The sequence below is a fragment of the Capricornis sumatraensis genome, chromosome 1 (genome assembly GCF_032405125.1).
Source record: "Capricornis sumatraensis isolate serow.1 chromosome 1, serow.2, whole genome shotgun sequence".
NCBI classification, from domain to species: Eukaryota; Metazoa; Chordata; class Mammalia; order Artiodactyla; family Bovidae; genus Capricornis; species Capricornis sumatraensis.
In genome coordinates, this window is record NC_091069.1 from 200,844,053 (window position 1) to 200,867,545 (window position 23,493).

The 23,493-nt window shown below is 37.5% G+C and overlaps 1 protein-coding gene and 1 pseudogene across 7 annotated transcripts in view; both read right to left on the reverse strand.

Moving 5' to 3' along the window:
* Window positions 1–241: 241 nt before the first annotated feature.
* LOC138088177 (E3 ubiquitin-protein ligase RNF146-B pseudogene) lies at window positions 242–1,272 on the reverse strand (annotated as a pseudogene).
* Window positions 1,273–14,268: 12,996 nt separating this feature from the next.
* ECT2 (epithelial cell transforming 2) overlaps window positions 14,269–23,493 on the reverse strand; it is a 53,265-nt gene continuing 44,040 nt past the window's right edge. For 4 of the 7 annotated variants that reach the window (XM_068970783.1, XM_068970802.1, XM_068970774.1 and 1 more), the window contains 3 exons: window positions 21,453–21,560; window positions 20,314–20,460; window positions 14,269–15,022 (listed from right to left, as the gene is read on the reverse strand). In XM_068970783.1, coding sequence (XP_068826884.1) covers window positions 14,933–15,022; window positions 20,314–20,460; window positions 21,453–21,560 — 345 coding nt within the window. In that variant the 3' untranslated portion in view covers window positions 14,269–14,932. Of the gene's footprint in view, window positions 15,023–16,542; window positions 16,648–20,313; window positions 20,461–21,452; window positions 21,561–23,493 lie in introns of those variants that run through there. The other 3 variants (XM_068970767.1, XM_068970793.1, XM_068970758.1) reach the window with 1 other exon arrangement.

The following is a 23,493-nucleotide window of genomic DNA, read 5'->3' on the forward strand; positions in this document are numbered from 1 at the left end:
CAGACCTCAAGAAAACTGCATTATTACTAAACAGCTCTCAACTATTAACACCCAAGTTCTTTATATTAAATAAATTTCTCAACAGAGATGGGTTAGACATTTTAATTACAGGGCTATCCTTCCCATACCCCTTTCCCACCCTAACTCCCAAAATGCACTACTAGGGATGAGTATAATGTTACGTGGGCAGAAATTTACAGATAACCATTTTCATCTTGAGAATGGATCTGAAAACTTTTATTTAAACTCCCGTTACTGTGCACTGTCCATCAGGCCTTCGAGATCTGACACTCACTGTTCCACCCGCTGATCGATACTGTCTGATTTGGATTAGGAACCAAAAGTCTCTTGGGTCAAGGAGTGTTGTGCAACAAGTGCAGATACATCCTCACTGTCACTACTGGCATCGGATTCGGTTTCTTCAATCGAAGTGTCTGGTGCTGGTACCCCGCCTGAAGATGGTGATTCATGCTCTTCTTCTCCTTCCCCTCTATGACTCCTTTCCGCTATGCTGTCTCCACCAAGTTGTAAATGTGCAAAAGAGTCTTCCAGAGAAGCGCTTGCATCAGGGGATGGCGTGGCGGGGCTTGTGAGCTGACCATCTACTGACGTCAGGGGCCTCACAGACGACGACGGAACAGAAGCTCCACTCTGAGCCGGCACACTGTCCGCTCCGTCAGCAGAGCTCTCTCTCGCTAGGTTTACGGTATTAGCATCACAGTCCAGCCTAAGTCCGGCTACTCCTTTCTTTGATATATCTATTATATCCCGCTTGATCTTCCTGCGACGTCCATGTTCGTTTCTCCTATACTGTACCATATTTTCAAGATCGGCAACATACAGAAATCCGGCAATCAACATTTCAGTGCTCTTTTTACCTTTGGAAAAAGCATCTTCCAGCTCTCTGCTAGTGCGCTCGTCACACTGCCACCACCCATTTCTTCCTTCATAATACCAAGCATATTCACCGTTTCCTCTACTTGCTGCCTTGAGTTCTCCTGGTGACAACAGCGTTGGCTTATCAAGGAAATCTTCGGGAATTTCTTGTCGACAGAGGGCACATCGCTATCCAAGCCATGAAGCTCCCTTCACACATAGATAGCAGAAAACATGCTTACAAGGCAGACTGACTGGGTGAACACATGTTTGCAGACAAATGGCACATTCAGGGACAGTTAGAGAAGGTGCAGTATTAGAACAGGACTCATTTGCTTTCCTGTTCATAGGAAGCATGTTTATAGAGTGATCAATTTCTCCACAGCCAGCCATCATTTCTATTACAGACCCCACAGATGCCTGCCACAAAAATAAAATCTCATCTTCATGAGTCATCAGCCAGTTTGCAGAATTTTCTCCTCCATTGCTGGATCATCCTGTACTCTGTGTCCACAGCCGAAGACGCCTCGCCGTCTTTTCTCTTCGGCCTCCGAGCCTTCAGCGGCCGGGAACGCCGGTCGCGCAGGGGCGGGGCCGCCCACTCTGCTTATTTAACTTATATGCAGAGAACATCATGAGAAACACAGGGCTGGAAGAAGCACAAGCTAGAATCAAGATTGCCGGGAGAAATATCAATAACCTCAGGTATGCAGATGACACCACCCTTATGGCAGACAGTGAAGAGGAACTCAAAAACCTCTTGATGAAAGTGAAAGAGGAGAGTGAAAAAGTTGGCTTAAAGCTCAACATTCAGAAAACGAAGATCATGGCATCTGGTCCATCACTTCATGGGAAATAGATGAGGAAACAGTGGAAACAGTGTCAGACTTTATTTGGGGGGGCTCCAAAATCACTGCAGATGGTGACTGCAACCATGAAATTAAAAGACGCTTACTCCTCTGAAGGAAAGTTATGGCCAACCTAGATAGCATATTGAAAAGCAGAGACATTGCTTTGCAAACAAAGGTCCATCTACTTAAGGCTATGGTTTTTCCAGTGGTTATATATGGATGTGAGAGTTGGACTGTGAAGAAAGCTGAGTTCCAAAGAATTGATGCTTTTGACGTCTGGTGTTGGAGAAGACTCTTGAGAGTCCCTTGGACTGCAAGGAGATCCAACCAGTCCATTGTAAGGGAGATCAGTCCTGGGTGTTCATTGGAAAGACTGATGGTATAACTGAAACTCCAATACTTTCACCACCTCATGCGAAGAGTTGACTCATTGGAAAAGACTCTGATGCTGGGAGGGATTGGGGGCAGGAGGAGAAGGGGACGACAGAGGATGAGATGGCTGGATGGCATCACCAACTCGATGGATGTGAGTCTGAATGAACTCCAGGAGTTGGTGATGGACAGGGAGACCTGGCGTGCTGCAATTCATGGGGCTGTAAAGAGTCAGACACAACTGAGCAACTGAACTGTACTGATGAGACTAAAATTTCTTATCACACACAAAAAAATGTGTAACAGTGTGTGGCAGTGAATGTTAACTAGACATAGTGATTATCTTACAATATATACAAATATGGAGCTATCATAACTGAAGCTAATATGTTATATGCCAAGTATTAGTTCACTTCAATTGCTCATTCATGTCCACCTCATTATGACCCCAAGTACTGGAGCACACCAGGCTCCCCTATCCATCACCAATTCCCAGAGCTTACTCTAACTCATGTCCATCGAGTTGGTGATGCCATCCAGCCATCACATCCTCTGTCATCCCCTTCTCTTTCCATCTTCAATCTTTCCCACCATCAGGGTGTTTTGCAATGAGTCAGTTCTCATCAGTTATCAAAGTATTGGAGTTTCAGCTTCCGCATCAGTCCTTCCAATGAATATTCAGGACTGATTTTCTTTGATGGAGAGGTTGGATATCCCTGCAGTCGAAGGTACTCTCAAGAGTCTTCTCCAACACCACAGTTCAAAAGCATCAGCACTCAGCTTTCTTTATACTCCAACTCCTACATCCACACATGACTACTGGAAAAACTATAGCTTTGACTAGATGAATTTTTGTTGGCAAAGTCATATCTCTGCTTTTTAATATGCTGTCTAGGTTGGTAATAGTTTTTCTTCCAAGGAGCAAGCATCTCATGACTGCAGTCACCATCTGCAGTGATTTTGCAGTCTCCAAAAATAAAGTCTGTCACTGTTTCCATTGTTGCCCCATCTATTTGCCATGAAATGAAAGGAGTGGATGCCATGATGTTAGTTTTCTGAATGTTGAATTTTAAGTCAACTTTTTCACTCTCCTCTTTCACTTTCATCAGAAGGCCTTTAGTTCTTTCCTTTCTGCCATAAGGGTGGTGTCAAGTGCTTATCTGAGGTTACTGGTATCTCTACTGGCAATCTTGATTCCAGCTTGTGCTTCATCCAGCCCCATATTTCGCATGATGTACTCTGCATATAAGTTAAATAAGCAGGGTGACAACATACCGCCTTGACGTACCCCTTTTCCTGTTTGGAATCAGTTGCTGTTCCGTGTCTAGTTCTAACTGTTGCTTCCTGACCTGCATACAGATATCTCAAGAGGCAGGTCAGGTGATCTGGTATTTCCATCTCTTTAAGAATTTTCCACAGTTTGTTATGTTCCCAAAGACTTTGGAGTAGTGAATAAAGCAGATGTTTTTCTGGAACTCTCTTGCTTTTGCGATGATCCAGTGGATGTTGGCAGTTTGATCTCTGATTCCAATGCCTTTTCGAAATCCAGCTTGAACATCTGGAAGTTCACGGTTCATGTACTGTTGAAGCCTGGCTTGCAGAATTTTGAGCATTACTTTATTAGCATGTGAGATGAGTGCAATTGTGCGGCAGTTTGAACATTCTTTGGCATTGCCTTTCTTTGGGATTGGAATGAAAACTGATGTTTTCCAGTCCTGTGGCCACTGCTGAGTTTTCCAAATTTGCTGGCATATTGAGTGCAGCACTTTCAAAGCATCATCTTCCAGGATTTGAAATAGCTCAACTGGCATTCCATCACCTCCACTAGCTTTGTTCATAGTGATGCTTCCTAGGCCCACTTGACTTCACATTTCAGGTTGGCTGACTCTAGGTGAGTGATCACAGCATCATGGCTATCTGGGTCACGAAGTTCTTTATTGTATTGCTCTTCTGTGTATTCACAGAAGAGCTCTTCTTAATGTCTTCCTTTTCTGTTAGGTCCATACCATTTCTATCCTTTATTGTGTTGATCTTTGCATGAAACGTTGCTCCAGTTCAGTTCAGATCAGTCGCTCAGTCGTGTCTGACTCTTTGCGACCCCATGAATTACAGACACCATGCCTCCCTGTCCATCACCAACTCCTGGTGTTCACTCAAACTCATGCCCATCGAGTCGGTGATGCCATCCAGCCATCTCATCTTCTGTTGGCCCCTTCTCCTCCTGCTCCCAATCCCTCCCAGCATCAGAGTCTTTTCCAATGAGTCAACTCTTCACATGAGGTGGCCAGAGTACTGGAGTTTCAGCTTTAGCATCATTCCTTCCAAGGAAATCCCAGGGCTGATCTCCTTCAGAATGGACTGGTTGGATCTCCTTGCAGTCCAAGGGACTCTCAAGAGTCTTCTCCAACACCACAGTTCAAAAGCATCAATTCATCGGCACTCAGCTTTCTTTATAGTCCAACCCTCACATCCATACATGACCACTGGAAAAACCATAGCCTTGACTAGATGGACGTTTGTTGGCAAAGTAATATCTCTGCTTTTGAATATGCTGTCTAGGTTGGCCATAACTTTCCTTCCAAGGAGTAAGTCTTTTAATTTCATGGCTGCAGTCACCATCTGCACTGATTTTGGAGCCCAAAAAACAAAGTCTGACATTGTTTCCACTGTTTCCCCATCAATTTCCCATGAAGTGATAGACCAGATGCCATGATCTTTGTTTTTGAATGTTGAGTTTAAGCCAACTTTCTCACTCTCCTCTTTCACTTTCATCAAGAGGCTTTTTAGTTCCTCTTCAGTGTCTGCCATGAGGGTGGTATCATCTGCATATCTAAGGTTATTGATATTTCTCCTGGCGATCTTGATTCCAGCTTGTGCTTCTACAGCCCAGCATTTCTCATGATGTACTCTGCATATAAGTTAAATAAGCAGGGTGACAATATACAGCCTTGATGTACTCCTTTTCCTATTTAGAACCAGTCTGTTGTTCCATATCCAGTTCTAACTGTTGCTTCCTAACCTGCATATAGGTTTCTCAAGAGGCAGGTCAGGTGGTCTGATATTCCCATCTCTTTCAGAATTTTCCAGTTTATTGTGATCCACACAGTCAAAGGCTTTGGCATAGTCAATAAACCAGAAATAGATGTTTTTCTGGAACTCTCTTGCTTTTTCCCTGATACAGCAGATTTTAGCAATTTGATCTCTGGTTCCTCTGCCTTTTCTAAAACCAGCTTGAACATTTGGAAATTCACAGTTCACGTATTGCTGAAGCCTGGCTTGGAGAATTTTGAGCATTACTTTACTAGTGTGTGAGATGAGTGCAATTGTGCAGTAGTTTGAACATTCTTTGGCATTACCTTTCTTTGGGATTGGAATGAAAACTGACCTTTTCCAGGCCTGTGGCCACTGCTGAGTTTTCCAAATTGCCTGTCACGTTGAGTGCAGCACTTTCACAGCATCATCTTTCAAGATTTGAAATAGCTCCACTGGAATTCCATCACCTCCAACTGCTTTGTTTGTAGTGATGCTCCCTAAGGCCCACTTGACTTCATATTCCAGGATGTCTGGCTCTAGGTGAGTGATCACACCATCGTGATTTTCTTGTTCGTGAAGATTTTTGTACAGTTCTTCTGTGTATTCTTGCCACCTCCTCTTAATATCTTCTGCTTGTTAGATCCATACCATTTCTGCTCTTTATCGAGCCCATCTTTGCATGAAATGTTCCCTTGGTATCTCCTAATTTTCTTGAAGAGATCTCTAGTCTTTCACATTTTGTTGTTTTCCTCTATTTCTTTGCATTGATCACCGAGGAAGGCTTTCTTATCTCTCCTTGCTATTCTTTGAACTCTGCATTCATATGCTTATATCTTTCCTTTTCTCCTTTGCTTTTCGTTTCTTTTCACAGCTATTTGTAAGGGCTCCCCAGACAGCCATTTTCCTTTTTTTTGCATTTCTTTTCCTTGGGGATGGTCTTGATCCCTGTCTCCTGTACAATGTCATGAAGTTCCATCCATAGTTCTTCAGGCACTCTGTCAGATCTAGTCCCTTACATCTATTTTTCACTTCTACTGTATAATCATAAGGGATTTGATTTAGGTCATACCTGAATGGTCTAGTGGTTTTCCCTAGTTTCTTCAATTTAAGTCTGAATGTTCCCTTGGTATCTCTAATTTTCTTAAAGAGATCTCTACTCTTTCTCATTCTATTGTTTTCTTCTATTTCTTTGCATTGGCCACTGAGGAAGGCTTTCTTATCTCTCCTTGCTGTTCTTTAGAACTCTTCATTAAAATGAGTATATCTTTTATTTTCTCCATTGCCTTTAGCTTCTCTTCCTTTCTGAACTATTTGTAAGAACTCCTCAGACCATTTTGCCTTTTTGCATTTCTTTTTCTTGGAATAGTCTTGGTCAGTGCCTCCTGTACAATGTCACGAACTTCCATCCATAGTTCTTCAGGCACTCTAAGAAATCTAACCCCTTGAATCTATTTGTCACTTCCACTGTATAATCGTAAGGGATTTGATTCAGGTCAAACCTGAATGATCTAGTGGTTTTCCCTACTTTCGTTAAGTCTGAATTTTGCAATAAGGATTTCATGATCTGAGCCACATTCAGCTCCTGGTCTTGTTTTTCCTGACTGTATAGATCTTCTCCATCTTTGGCTGTAAATAATATAATCAATCTGATTTTGATATTGATCATCTTTTGATTTTCATGTGTAGAGTTTTGTCTTGTATTGTTGGAAGAGAGTGTTTGCTATGACCAGTGTGTTCTCTTGGCAAAACTGTTAGCCTTTGCCCTGCTTCATTTTGTACTCCAAGGCCAAATTTGCTTGTCACTCCAGGTATCTCTTGACTTCCTACTTTTGTATTCCAGTCCCCTATAATGAAAAGGACATCTTTTTTAGGTGTTAGTTCTAGAAGGTCTTGTAGGTCTTCACAGAACTGTTCAACTTCAGCTTCTTAATCATTGGTTATGCCAAGTATAGCTCACAATATTTATAAATAAATAAGATTCTAAAGGAAATGTAGTGAATTTATGCATTAATTATATTTAATATTATGTATTCCCACTTAGGAAAAAAAATCTTTTTAATCATTCAGGGTTGCATTATGCCCTTTATTTAATAAGGGTTCGTATTTACACAGGGCCTATTCCTTTATTAAATTTATTCCAAGTGTTTTTATAAACTGTCATTATTGTAGGGAAATTATTTTATTTGGTGTATCAAGTTGGCTATTACCAACTTGAAGGAAAGCTTTTGATTTCTGTATTACAAATCATGTAAGCAGCCAAATATTAACTGTAAGATTTTTTAAGGAAGTTTTGGAATATACAGCCACATTATTAATAATTTGCCTATTCTTTTAATGTATAACATTACTTAATTTTTTGTCTTATTCAATTAGCTAAAGGCTTTAAAAACAGAGTAAATAGCTATGGTGATGGAGGGTGAATCCTTCTCTTCCAATTTAATGCAATTCTGTTCATATTGCATGTAACATGATTATTTGCCATCACTCGTTACCAAGTATTATGTTTAGGTGATGTCTATTAATTGAGGATTTTTTTCTCTTTAAAAAACTTTACTGTGAAATATGACTTTAATGTGAAATACAAACTTTAAATGAATACTATGGAAATAATACCCACGCATACACTATCCTGCGTTGTCACCAATACCTTAGATTCTTCCTCTGTGCTCCTCTCCTACCACATCTCTTACCCTAAGCAAACACTTTCAAGAGATAACTGTTACCCATAATTTTGTGCTAGTTATGCCCAGTGCTTTTCCTTAAAATGTTACCAGATGCTGCTGCTAAGTCGCTCTAGTCATGTCTGACTCTGTGTGACCCCATAGATGGCAGCCCACCAGGCTCCATCCCTGGGATTCTCCAGGCAAGAACACTCGAGTGGGTTGCCATTTCATTCTCCATCTACCTGTCCCTAAATAACTGTCCTTTTTGTTTTTAAACTTTATACAGATAGATTATTGCTGTATCTATTTTTTGGACTTGCTTTTTCACTGTTTCTGAAATTAACGCTACTGGATGTAGATAAAACACATTCATTTTACCACTGTATGTCATAAAATTGTATGAAGTGAAGTGAAGTCGCTCAGTCATGTTCGACTCTTTGCGACCCTGTGGACTATAGACTACCAAGGTCCTCTGTCCATGGGATTCTCCAGGCAAGAGTACTGGAGCAGGTTGCCATTTCCTTCTCCAGAGGATGTTCCCGACCCAGGGATCGAACCCGGGTCTCCTGCGTGGCAGGCAGACGCTTTACCCTCTGAGTCACCAGGGAAGCCCCCCAAAATTGTATGGATAGTCTATAATTATCCATTCTACTGCTGGTAAACATTTGGGTTGTTTCTAATTTGTGAATACTGTAAGCAATGCTGCTGTGGACATTCTTATACCTGGACACCAACAGATACATGTGTGCAAGAGCTTCCCTAAGGAAGAATGGATATACTATCTGCTTTAGTCAGGTACAACTTTACCACATGATGACAAACTGATTTCTGTGCAATACACCAATTCATCAGTACATCAATTTACCTATCTTTGCATCAAATATCATATTGTTTGTAAGTCCTGCTATCTTATAAATCAAATGCTATCACCTTGTCCCTCCTCACAAGTATCTTAACTTTATTAGCTACTTGTTCTACCAACTCTATTTTAGAATTAGCCAGTTTAATAAATTAAAAATTCTCATTGAGGATGGGCAATCAACTTAGGGAATTTATATCAAAGAATACACTCTGTATTGTTAAATTAATGACTTCCAATAAAGTTTCAATTTTCTCCATAAAAAACTTTTGCAAATCTTCTGTTGGAATGAATTCCATTTTATTTTTGTTGACACTGTAATTGTTATTTTTTAAAGTTATAGCTTTTGATTTTTGTCTGTGTATAGAAATAAAATTGATTTTTATTTGTTTCCAGAACTTTATTACTCTTACTGACTCTAACAATGTATCTGCACGTTCTTTGTGGAGGAGGGGAGAGACGATAGGGCTATGCAGACAATAACACCCCTGTGAATAATGATTTTCCTCATGAATTTGTATACTTTCTTTTTTTAAAAAATTGTCACTGCACTGGCTAGTACCTCCAATATAATGACTCCTTGTATTCTGATCTTGAAGGTAACGCTTTTAAAGTTTCATCATTAAGTAAGATGTCTGCTGTTGTTTTTCTTGGTGAAAGTCCTTTATTACCTTAAGGAAATACTTTTTTATGCATTATTTTTCAAATGCATCTTATTTATAGGTTTTCCCGTTCATCTGTTGATGTGGTTATTTACACTGATTTTGTATTGTTAAAGCAACCCTGCATTCCAGAGATAAACTCAGTAATGATGCATAATCTTTTTTATTCAATGCTGAACTGACTTTGCTAACAGAATACTAGCAATTTAGAATTTTTCCATTGACAGTTATTCTTTTCTATTTTGATATCAAGGTTATGCTAAACTCATTAAAAATGGAAAATATTCTCTCTTCATTGTTTCTCAAATTTGGGGTATACTTACCCTAAAACTATTGAGACCAAGTACTTTCTTTGTAAGAAAGAATTTTAACTTTGGAGTCTATTCTTTAATAACTAACAGAACCAACCAGATTTTTTTCCCCCTTATTCAGTCAGTTTTATTTGTATTTTCCTCAAAATTGATCAATTTCAACTGTTTTCAATTTGACTAAAGTTGTTCATAATATCATATGCATGTGTCAATATATCACATCGAATGTTTTATATTTGCTCTTTCAACCTTGACAGATGTTTGTCAATGTCATTGGTCTCAAAAAACTAAATAAAGCAATAAGTTACTATGAAGTGAACAACCGTATAACATACAGGTTAAGAAATATCAAGAGAATGCTGCCAGCAGTACATATAAGGTCTCATGTGCCCCTTTCTCATTTTACCCCAGGGAGGTTAGACTATTTTGGCTTTTAGAGTAGTGACTTTCTTGCTTGCCTAAACTTTTATCAGGTAACTCTGCAACCTTACACAATAAAGTAATATTTTGTCAATTTTTAAACTTTATATAAATAGAATAAAAAGTTATTTTTATATCTATTTTCTTTCACTTAATATTTTCAAACTTTATCCAGGCCATTTCATGTTCAGTTCATTCAATGCATGACTATAACACAGTATATTCATTCATTACAATACTGATAAAAATTTCTACCTTTTCATTTTCAACCTATTATGTATAATGCAGCTAAGAACATTCTTTTGTACATGGATTCTGGTATTTGTGTACCTTTTTTTTTTTTTTAATAAATATCTGGGATTGCAGTTGTTTGGTATCAAGGTATGCATATTTTAAACCTTAATAGTTTAATGCCCAAGCATTTCGTAAAGTGATTATACAATTACACTTCCAAAGAGCAGTGAAAGGACTTCTCCGCTTCCTATTTGTGCTAAGCAAATATGCATGTACAATGGTGCCTTATTAGCATTTTCTGCATTATGGATGAGGAACATTTCTTAATAAGGTTATTGGCCATTTGGATTTCTTCACTTGTAAAATGCCATTTTTTTCTATAGAGATCTCTGATTTTTCAGACTTTTAATTAAGTATATATTCTGGATATGAGTCATTTATCAGTTGTATAAATTGCAAACCTCTACTCCGTGAATTTCACTCTTAATGAGGTCTTTTCATGACCAGTTCTTAATTTTAATGTAGATTTATCAACCTCTCCCACTATAATTAGCTTAAACAAGGTAACATGTTTAAGCAATCTTTTCCAACCCTCAGATTAAAGATACTCTCCTATATTGTCTAATAAAATCTTTATAGTTTTACCTTTCATATTTAAGTCTATAATTCCCTTGACATTCATTTTTGTATAGTATGTGAAGAAATTAATTTCCTTCTCTTCTGGTTTTAAAATAAAGATACCCATTTTTCTCTGCACTATTTACTGAACAGACTATCTTTTCTCCAAAGTTTTAAAGTGCCATTTTGTCTGTTTATAGATTTTCAATTACAATCCATTTTTTATATGAATACACCAATACTTCCAACACCTCAATGTCCTGATGACTACAACTTTATAATAACCTTGTTTCTAATAAAGCCAGTCCTCTCACTTCCTCAACTGAGTGATTATTCATAACTCATGTATTTCCATATAAAATTGGAAAACAATCCATCATGGTACACACAATCAAACACATACTTTGTCCTTTGACTGGCTTTGTTTGAATCAATTCAATTTGAGGGAAACATTGTTCAAAAGCAAAGGAACTAATCCATGACTATGATATAATATCTCCATTAAGGTTTTTAATTAAAGTAAATACATTCCCATACCTGCCTCCTGACAAATCTGTACACAGGTCAAGAAGCAACAGTTAGAACTGGACATGGAACAACAGACTGGTTCCTAATAGAGAAAGGAGTATATCAAGGCTGTATATTGTCACCCTGCTTATTTAACTTATATGCAGAGTACATCATGAGAAATGCTGGGCTGGATGAAGCACAAGCTGGAATCAAGATTGCTGGGAGAAATATCAAAAACCTCAGATACGCAGATAACACCACCGTTATGACAGAAAGCAAAAAACTGAAGAGCCTCTTGATGAAAGTGAAAGAGCAGAGTGAAAATGTTGGTTTAAAACTCAACATTCAGAAAACTAAGATCATGGCATCTGGTCCCATCACTTCATGGCAAATAGATGGGGAAACAGTGGAAACAGTGACAGACTTATTGATGCTTTTGAACTGTGGTGTTGGAGAAGACTCTTGAGAGTCCCTTGGACTGCAAGGAGATCCAACCAGTCAATTATAAAGGAAATCAGTCCTGAATGTTCATTGGAAGGACTGATGCTGAAGCTAAAACTCCAATACTTTGGCCACTTGATGTGAAAAACTGACTCATTTGAAAAGACCCTGATGCTGGGAAAGACTGCAGGCAGGAGGAGGAGACGACACAGGATGAGATGATGGCATCACCAACTCAATGGACAGAATTTGATCAAGTTTTGGAGTTTGTGGACAGGGAAGCCTGGCGTGCTGCATGCAGTCCATGGGGTCACAAAGAGTTGGACATGGCTGAGCGACTGAACTGACTGAAGATCTTTTACATTTTTTATTAGATTTATAATTAAGTATTTCAGTAGGCACTCTTCTTTCTGATCACAAAGATGTTGCCAAGGCTTCATCATTAAGTAGGACATTCATTATAGTATTTTAGTAGATAACCTTTATCAGTTTAAGGATGTTCCATTCTACTCCTAATCTGCAAGAAGTTTGATCACAGCAGACAAATTTATCAGATGTTTTTCTGCAACTACAGAGGTAATATAATTTTTCTCCCTTAGCCTGTTAGGAACATATACTGATAAACTATCTAAAATTAAAATAACCTTGTGTGCCTTGCATAAACCCAACTTAGTTATATTATTCTTTTAACATATTACAATATCTCATTTGTTAAAATTTTGCAATATTACAAGTATTTTCACAAATAAGACTCTTTACCACTCCATGGACTGTAGCCACCAGGTTCCTCTATATATGGGATTTCCCAGGCAAGAATACTGGAGTCGGCTACCATTTCCTTCTCCTAGGGATCTTCCTGACCCAGGGATCAAACCTGGGTCTCCCGCGTTGCAACCAGATTCTTCACTGTTTACAGATTTCTACCAGGAAAGCCCCAGATAAGATCAATGTTTCTTAAAATGTCCAAGGTTATCCAGAACTCATAAAATAAGTTGGGACGTTTCCTTCCTCGATTCTCTTTAAGAATTGGTGATTGGTATTAGTTCTTCATTAAATATTAAATAGCATTATCCAGTGAAGCCATCTGGGCCTGGTGATTCCTTTCCAGGAATAATTTTAAACATGAATCCATTTCTTTAGTGTTTATAGGAACATTTATATGTGTTCTATTTCTTCCTATATCAGTATTAATAAGTTATATTTTTCTAGAAATATGTGTATGAGAATTATGGTATTCTGCTGTGGTAATGAGTTCCAGTTTGCTCACAACTCCCTGCATCCACACTCCTGGGTAATAGTACCTTTTCACACTGACTCTAAAGCTCCCTTTAAAGTTAAAACTAACTACCTGCTATATTTTGCCAATGAACATCCAACTTCATGCCTTATCTCACGTCATTTCCTCTCCCTGGAAAACCCACATATTTGGAATGTCCGACTCTATGTGACCCCATGGACTGTAGCCCGCCAGGCTCTTCTGTCCATGGAATTCTCCAGGCAAAAATACTGGAGTGGGTTGCCATTTCTTTCTCCAGGGGATCTTCCTGACCGAGGGACTGAACCCGTGTCTCCTGCATTGGCAGGCATATTCCTTATACTGAGTCACCCCAGGAAAGCCCAGAAAAAAATGCATAGATGCTTATAAACACATTATTTTATATAAACTATCACAGCATTCACTACTTACATTCTGCAAAGTAGATTCCAGATTAAAGACACCTAAAACTTACATACTGCCCAATATTAATAGAGGGAGGAATAAGCAAATAAATATGGAAACAAATACACAACAGAGCAAAGGTTGATAAAAGCATTCATACTGGCCTATGAAAATTTGTATAAAAGAACTGTTTAAAATATGAAACATAAAATATACTTGAGTTTTAGACATTTATTTACAAAGTTCTTCCTAACACAACTGCTTTTAAAATATAGCAATAAAAGATCATTCACTATTTAAAAGTGGTACACAGGTGGCATAGAAAAAAATCTATACAGTCAAAGTATTATAACAGATAATCGAAAATTGTTAAATGACAAACATTTGCAGTACTCCCTAAACAAGTAGGAAATAACAATGCATTTATTCATAGGAACTTGATTATTTTGTACTATTAAAAAAACACCCTATTATGAAAGACAAAGTCAGAGTTTGAAAAATATTTTACAACAGCAAGTAAGTGTATTTCAATTTTATATTTAATTATGAGGCCACAATAAAAATTCAACCATACACATATCTATGCATTTTACAGCAGATTAGCCAACTTAGGAATTATTTCATAAAGAGTATAAACCACTTTACCACAATGTCCCCAAGGTCTTATCTTTCCAAATAAAATTCCACACACTATCAAACTAAATCAAGTGAACTGTGGCTAAAATCACCATAAGTACACTGGCCCTTAAACAAGTATACATCAGTATCATGTTTGTGCAAAATATACATGATCTTTTAATCCTTTTGTCCTTATCTCAATTTGCAAGTATATTCTGAAACCACCTCCTTTAATTGTTATTCTTGTCAATAGTGGCAAATCTTTCAAAATCCACGTGGTATCTTTATTTATAAAATAAACTGCAAATGGAGCAGTTAAATAACTAAACAGAGTATGTGAACCAAGAACCCACTATTCAGAGATCTATGCACGTTTTCATTTGTGATATCACTTAATTTCTGAACAAATTAAGATACACATTTATTTCTAAAAATTCATTCATGGACACTATACAAAGAAATTTACAGCAGTATTTGGCATTAAACAATAAAATTTATTTACTGTACCATGTGGCAAAGTTATTAATATCATGAATAACTTAAATGACTGGTCTTCAACTGGTTCAACAAAGAGAAAAATTACACCAAAATCAATATAACTTTTTACATGAATTAACTCAAAAAATGTCAGAGGTTAACCTCACTCTTTAAAGAGAAAAATAAAATGGTATAGTTTAGTGTTATCTTCTTTCCAGCTTTCACTAAGTGCTAACAGTAAGTACCATTTAAGTCAGTTTCTTATTTGAGAATGAGAACTTCATACAGATTTATAACTTCATACAGATTAAGATTTTTTTTAAAGCTTCATATCAAATGAGTTGTAGATCTACTTAAAGTATGACTTCTCCTTTCAAAGAAGGCAGGAAGACTGACAAGGGAGGGAGACGGGATGCCCTGTAAAGACAAATATTTTATACTTAAGTATTTTTTCTTTTAAGTAAGATATAGCTTAGTATCATACATACTACTTTTGCATTTTACAAATTATCATAACAAGTAAGACACCTGAAAATCTAAACTCTTAAAAGAAACAAAAACTTAAAATTAGGAGGGAAGGGTTGGGAGAACACATAGAACTATTTTAGCATTCTGAAAACAAGAAAAATGGATAGACTAGTTTACTACATATTAACTCAAATGAAAGAGATATATACTTACTGCTAGTAGTGGTACTTGTGTGAGATATACATGATTTAGTGTTTTAGGTGTCTTTAAAATTATAAATTAGAAGACAAATTTTCAAGGTTAAAAAGACAAACCACAGCGGTTTCCTCTTAATCATAAGCAGAATTAAGAGTAAAATTACTTCATGCGAAATAATTTTCTAAATTAAAACCATATACTCTGAAAAAGTTTTTATATTATGTATTCAACCCATGTTTAATGTGTGTATGTATGATTTTGCTTCAAATAAAACTAAGCAAAACAGCAGTGCTTCTGATAATAGAGATTATAATAGAGAATATACTAAGCTGTCTAAACTTTATTATTTCAGAGTGTCAAAGTTAAATATTATCAGAATTTTTAATAACAAAGAAACAATACCAAAAAGTTAAGAGGGGATATAAATCAAAACAGACATGAATGGTTAACTATTCCCTGGAGAAGGGAATGGCAACCCACTCTAGTATTCTTGCCTGGAGAATTCCACGGACAGAGAGGAGTCTGGTCGGCTACAGTCCATGGCATCACAAAGAGCAGGACACGACTAAGCGACTAACATACACAAACTTAGAGCCAACAAGGCAGCTAGCTAGCTGTAAGTTCTCATCAACAAGGTGTGAAGAGTTGAAAGAGCTGAGTTAGTAAAGTATTAACATTCAAGTGACAGCAAAGCAATGATTTAAGTAGATTGTATAAAAGTTTACATTTTCCTCAGGTAAAACCTTTATCACTTGCCATATTAAAAGCACAAATTTTACACAAATGTCATAATTCTAAGATTAAGAATCATATTTGGAATATAAATCCTCTTCATAGGACAATTACTACTATTTTTAAGTAATTACTTCCATAAATAAGAAAATCTCTAATGGGACTGATTTTTTCAGGCTTTATGAGTAAATTATCTTGCAAAATAGTTTTATGTGCCAATAAACAAAGAAACTGCATTAAGCCTAAGTTGTTGTGATTTCAAAGCAGTTATAAAGTTGTGAATTCAAAAGTCCTCACACCTAATAAGTGATTCAGTGCAGAAAAATATTTTCTTTTTTTCATAATAAATACAAATTTCAAATAGCTAATAAGCTCACATTAGACTTCACAAGGCTTGTTTCCATTACTGGTTGACATATCTCCTAATTCTTCACAAATATCAAAGATGACTTGGATAGAACTTTTCTGAAATTTGAAAACTCAGAATTTCCTTCTAGCATCTCTGAAAACCTAGCTCATGAGGCAGAATGAAATACAGATCAAAACCAGGAGTTTCGACAGTGCGCACCAGTAGACTTTGAGAGCTGAATATAACCATGCTTAGTAAATCCAATTACATTGCTTGTGGAAACAGAATGGGTAATCTGTTAGAACAGAATAGGCAATTGAGAAGAGGACAGGAATGTCTTAAAGATACTTTAGGTACTTATTTATATTATTTACATAAAACTGGTAAGTTCAGTTCAGTTCAGTTGCTCAGTCATGTCCGACTCTCTGCGACCCCATGAATCGCAGCACACCAGGCCTCCCTGTCCATGACCATCTCCCGGAGTTCACTCAGACTCACGTCCATCGAGTCAGTGATGCCATCCAGACATCTCATCCTCGGTCGTCCCCTTCTCCTTCTGCCCCCAATACCTCCCAGCATCAGAGTCTTTTCCAGTGAGTCAACTCTTCACACGAGGTGGCCAAAGTACTGGAGTTTCAGCTTTAGCATCATTCCTTCCAAAGAAATCCCAGGGTTGATCTCCTTCAGAATAAACTGGTTGGATCTCCTTGCAGTCCAAGGGACTCTCAAGAGTCTTTTCCAACACCACACTTCAAAAGCATCAATTCTTCGGTGCTCTGCCTTCTTCACAGTCCAACTCTCACATCCATACATGACCACAGGAAAAACCATAGCCTGACCAGACAGACCTTAGTTGGCAAAGTAATGTCTCTGCTTTTGAATATGCTATTTAGGTTGGTCATAACTTTTCTTCCAAGGAGTAAGCATCTTTTAATTTCATGGCTGCAGTCACTATCTGCAGTGACTTTGGAGCCCCCAAAAATAAAGTCTGACACTGTTTCCACTGTTTCCCCATCTATTTCCCATGAAGTGATGGGACCGGATGCCATGATCTTCATTTTCTGAATGTTGAGCTTTAAGCCAACTCTTTCACTCTCCACTTTCACTTTCATCAAGAGGCTTTTGAGTTCCTCTTCACTTTCTGCCATAAGGGTGGTGTCATCTGCATATCTGAGGTTATTGATATTTCTCCCAGCAATCTTGATTCCAGCTTGTGTTTCTTCCAGTCCAGCCATAAGTAACATATATTAATTTCCCAAAAATTTTCTATAAAATCCAATTATCTTCATTTGAAAAGCAGTAATATTTATAATAGCTACAACAGATGCAGGAAATAAAAAAGGGATAGTGCACTGGGCTTCAGAAAGCTTACAATCTAATTTTAGTAAATGAATGCTTACTGTATTTTGTCAATTTCAATACTTTTTTTCATTAACTAACATCGTTGCAAAGAATTTATATTATCAACCAAGTATGATTTCTCTTCCATTGGAAGGTTAATCTTGATTACAAATCTATATAAACATACTCATAATAAGCTATAACCTTTGATGTATATTAACTAAAGACTTAACTAGCTTTATAACAAATAAGCTATTGACCATTATATATCTTTTTTGTATACATTTTATATAATTAAAGTTAACCATTTATAAAACACCAAGGTGTTACCCTTGTGTACTTTCTGTATACTACCTTACTTAATCCTTACAACTACTACTTTATATTCATTTTATAAACAGTGAAATTGAAACAGAAAGATCTTTAATAAGTTGACAAAAGTCATACAGCTAGTGAACAGCAGAACTGGGATCTGAACTTAGGAGTTTCAGAGTTCCTGCTCTTAACTACTACTCAAACTGCCTCTGAGAAAATAATCACATCATATATGTGAGATAGAGTCTGTGTAATTACCCTTTACAATAACAACACAGGGTAAGTACTCCTTTCTTTCATCTGCAAATTGGGGATAAGAGACAATAGGAAACTTGCTGAAGAACATATAGCTAAGAAATGACAGTCACTTGTGTTTTTTAACCATAGTAAGTTATATTAAAAATAATTTTTACAAAGGATAGATACATCACTATTTAGCAACAGTAATGTATGTCAGAAATGCCCTTCAGTTCAGTTCAGTCGCTCAGTTGTGTCCAACTCTTTGAGACCCCATGAATCGCACGCAGCACACCAGGCCTCCCTGTCCATCACCAACTGCCGGAGTTCACTCAGACTCAAATCCATCGAGTCAGTGATGCCATCCAGCCATCTCATCCTCTGTTGGCCCCTTCTCCTCCTGCCCCCAATCCCTCCCAGCATCAGAGTCTTTTCCAATGAGTCAACTCTTCACATGAGGTGGCCAGAGTACTGGAGTTTCAGCTTTAGCATCATTCCTTCCAAGGAAATCCCAGGGCTGATCTCCTTCAGAATGGACTGGTTGGATCTCCTTGCAGTCCAAGGGACTCTCAAGAGCCGTTTCCAACACCACAGTTCAAAAGCATCGATTCTTTGGCACTCAGCTTTGTTCACAGTCCAACTCTCACATCCATACATGACTACTGGAAAAACCATAGCCTTGACTAGACGGACCTTAGTCGGCTAAGTAATGTCTCTGCTTTTGAATATACTATCGTTGGTCATAACTTTTCTTCCAAGGAGTAAGCGTCTTTTAATTTCATGGCTACAGTCACCATCTGCAGTGATTTTGGAGCCCCCCAAAATAAACTCTGACACTGTCTTCACTGTTTCCCCATCTATTTCCCATGAAGTGATGACCAGATGCCATGATCTTAGTTTTCTGAATGTTGAGCTTTAAGCCAACTTTTTCACTCTCCTCTTTCACTTTCATCAAGGGGTTTGTTAGTTCCTCTTCACTTTCTGCCATAAGGGTGGTGTTATCTGCATTATCTGAGGTTATTGATATTTCTCCCGGCAATCTTGATTCCAGCTTGTGCTTCTTCCAGCCCAGCGTTTCTCATGATGTACTCTGCATAGAAGTTAAATAAGCAGGGTGACAATATACAGCCTTGACGTACTCCTTTTCCTATTTGGAACCAGTCTGTTGTTCCATGTCCAGTTCTAACTGTTGCTTCCTGACCTGCATACAGATTTCTCAAGAGGCAGGTCAGGTGGTGTGCTATTTCCATCTCTTTCAGAATTTTCCACAGTTTCTTGTGATCCACACAGTCAAAGGCTTTGGCATAATCAATAAAGCAGAAATAGATGTTTCTCTGGAACTCTCTTGCTTTTTCCATGATCCAGCGGATGTTGGCAATTTGATCTCTGGTTCCCCTGCCTTTTCTAAAACCAGCTTGAACACCAGGAAGTTCGCGGTTCACATATTGCTGAAGCCTGGCTTGGAGAATTTTGAGCATGACTTTACTAGCATGTGAGATGAGTGCAACTGTGCGGTAGTTTGAGCATTCTTTGGCATTGCCTTTCTTTGGAGTTGGAATGAAAACTGACCTTTTCCAGAAATGCCCTTAATATTAATTAAATGTCTAATAATTCTGACACCATTGGGAATTTGGATTGTTCAGGAAGCATTTAAAAATAAACACATGAATTTAGAACCCATAACACCTTTTGATACTCACTTCAGTGATGATCTATTCACAGAAATAATAAAGGAAATAAAACAGTCTCTGCTATATTACTGGAGCCAATCTATAAATAGAACTATCATTCTGTACCTCAGTAAAGTGACAGGCTAGACTGAAACACGTTTCTTTCTCAGAGATTAACATCTCAATCCCAATAAAATTTCGTATCAAATAAAGTACACTTTAAGTAAGTCTCTAATTCACTAAGTGAGGTTTTCTAAATTATCTTAACCCAACAATGAGGTTAGATATATCAAAAAAATTGATGGAAATTTAAGAATTCCACCTTTAAAAAGTCAACAAATTTTATACGAACTTGATAAATTTGAAGTTATTTAGCCTGTTAAATCAAAATCACTTACTGCTAATGATGATGTGCTAGCCAGACGACTCATTACATGCTTCTCATTGCTAGAAGGACTTCTTCCCTCTGCTGAACTTTGGGATGTCATAAGAGCCCTTCGGAGAGCTCTTTTTGGAGTTTTGGAGAAAGAGAATGCTCTTGTAACCTAGAATTAAAACAAGATACAATTAGTTTAAAAACCTAGATAAATCTAATATATACTTGATTAGAACAATTATATGTAAAACAAAGCCAAATTCACATTAAAAGTTTTTCTATAAAAAATATGGAGGAATTCTGCCATATAATTTTTTCTATAAAAAGTGTATGACAGAATGAGAATCTCTGGACAAAGCAGTGAAAATGTAGTATATTGTGGATTATTCCATCTTGCATTCATAGAACACTAGTCCAGCAGGAGAAAGTAGGAGGGAAAATTTGGCATGAGAAGAAACCTTGGTATTGTCTAATTCTGCTATAATTCAGTTGTGAGATCATTGATCCAAAGCCACTTAAACCTCAATTTAATTGAAAAAGGGTAGGACTTTATTTGAATCACCATTGTTAATGTTTATCTACTATATATCATTCATATTAAATGCAGAGATACAATGATGATTAAAGTAGGCAAAGAAAACAACAATCAAAAACTTATAAACTGAACAATAGACTCCGGCTATTAATTTACCTATAAAATTAAAACTCTAATTCTACTTTTAAAAAACCTATTACCAACATTCTTGTATAGTCCTGAACAACCTCGATAAGGTAAGGTAAGGTAAGTAGGAAAGTTATCTTCATCATTAGAAGTCTGAAACTTACTATGGTAAGGAACAGATCCCAGGTTTCCTGACTCTATGGTGTGCCCTTTGCTGAAAAATATCTAAGGCAATTTCTAACATGAATGCACATATACTTAAAACACCATCAGAAATATCACAGTTAACTAGAATGGGAAGGGTTACAAAAGCTGTTAAATTACTGTGCCAAGGAATTTGCTAAGTTTAACTATTATCTCTGCAGGCCATTTCCTAAAACCAAAAAACAACTTTGTTTTATGTATTACCTTCACACTGACATCTATGGCTATATTATTTTAATATACTCTGAAAAATACATTTTGGAGACATGGTGAATAATAACGTCACTGAGATTTACCTTTTTTGAAGTCTTTTTTATTGCTCTAGATGCTCTACTCAGTGTACTGTCCATATCTTTTGTATTTACTTCAAAGGATTCTGGATCAGCAGTGTAAATAAGATTCTCCTGTTGAAAATTAATATTAATTTTTAAAATAATAAAATAAAAATACACAGCTGTTCCTAAAATCAAACCTGTAAGAACTTACATGCACACACAGGTGTTTATATAAATCAAACTACTCAAGATTTTTGCTGTTTTTTACAATGCATATGTGAGTATACAAATATTTTCTCTTCAACACAGCAAAAGTTCTCAAAAGAAAAGACACCAAATCAGGGCATTTTAAAATATACTATTTGAAATGTAAGAGAGAGTTCAACTGTTGAATATCTGAATTTATAAACATCTTTTAGTAACAAAATTTTATAACTGGGAAGAATTTTGTGGCTTAAAATAGTATAAATTAGGATATAGGTTTAATGTTTGCTGCCACCTTGTGGTTAATCTTACTTTATGAAATACTTTCATTAATTGTTTATATTCCCATTCTAGAATTACTAGCCATCCTGTGGCTAGTAATTCAATAGATTTTATTTTCAGCATTTTTCCATTACTGTTTATACTTCAGAATCATAGTTATAAATTTATAAAAGACTGCAAAAGCCATCTAGTTGGACATTGTGATAAATTTAGGAATAATCTCTATAGTAGGAAATCACTATACTGCAGAGATCCATTTTATATATGGCTACCTAGCACTATGAGAAAAAGTCTTCCTTATAATGAACAGTTTTTTGGCTTTACAAAAAGCTGTCTCCATTATTTTCCTAGCCAGCATTCTGTTGTATGCACTAGTACTGTATTTCTTTCAATGAACCTTTGTGTGGAGCAATCCTTTATTTATAACAATATATTGTTGGCCCACAGAAATTAAAAAACAAAACAAAACAAATCAAGGACCAGAGCAAGATGGTACAATAGAAAGACATGGAACTCACCTCCTTCCACAGACATATCTGTATGTAGAATAAAGCTCACAGAATACCTGCTAAATGTTGGCAGAAGAGCTCATAAAACCAAAATGCAAGAAAGATCACCAAATAACATGGTAGGAGAAAAGAAAGAAAAGGGGAATTGGGATAGGATCTGTACCGCTGGGAGGGAGCTATGAAAGAGGAAATGTTCCTTGACACAGGAAAATGCTTCACCAGCAGGGGAGATCAGTGTGGAGATAAAGAGAGCTTCAGAGGCTTGAGAGAGAATACAGCAACTGGTCTACAACAAGTAGAACAGAGGGAGACCTGCAAAGAAGGCCCAGGCCATCTCACTGCAATCCTCAGCCTGAGAGGTATGTGCTGGTAGACACAGGTGCTCAGCTGTGTCCAGCTCTTCACAACCCTTTGGAATATAGCTTGCCAGGCTCCTTTGTCCATGGGATTTTCCAGGCAAGAATACTGGAGTGGGTTGTCATTTCCTTCTTGAGCAGATTTTCCTGAACCAGGGATTTAACCCAGGTCTCTTGTGTCTCCTGCATTGTAGGTGGATCCTTTACCTTCTGAGACATCTGAGAAGGTTGGCTGCTAAAATCTGGGCTTCAAAGGACAGACCTGGGGTGAAGACTGGAGTTGCCTGCACGAAGACTGTCTGAAGGGGCTCGGAGTGTGATCCAAGCTACAATCTGGTGCATGTGCAAAAAGGAGACTGGATCCGCCACTGAACCCCCACTGTTAACTTGCAAGCTCAAAGAAAGGGTAGGGCACAGAATAGCAGCCTCATTCTCAGTGTGCTCACAACAGGCCCAGCTGCTCATTCACAGAGGCAAGGCTGCAATCCTAGCCAATTGCCAGTGGCCTTACAACTTAGAAAGCAGGGCTGAAACCTTAATGTCCCCATGGCTCATGAATTTATGTGCCTGAGATGGCTTGGTAAACTCAGTGCCTGTAGGACACTGGTGTAGATCACTGTGCTCCTGTGGCTGGAGCAGGTCTAGAGACAATAGGCTCTGCTAGCACTCACAGAGAGAGGTAGGCCGAGGGTCTGAGCTGACTCAGTAGCT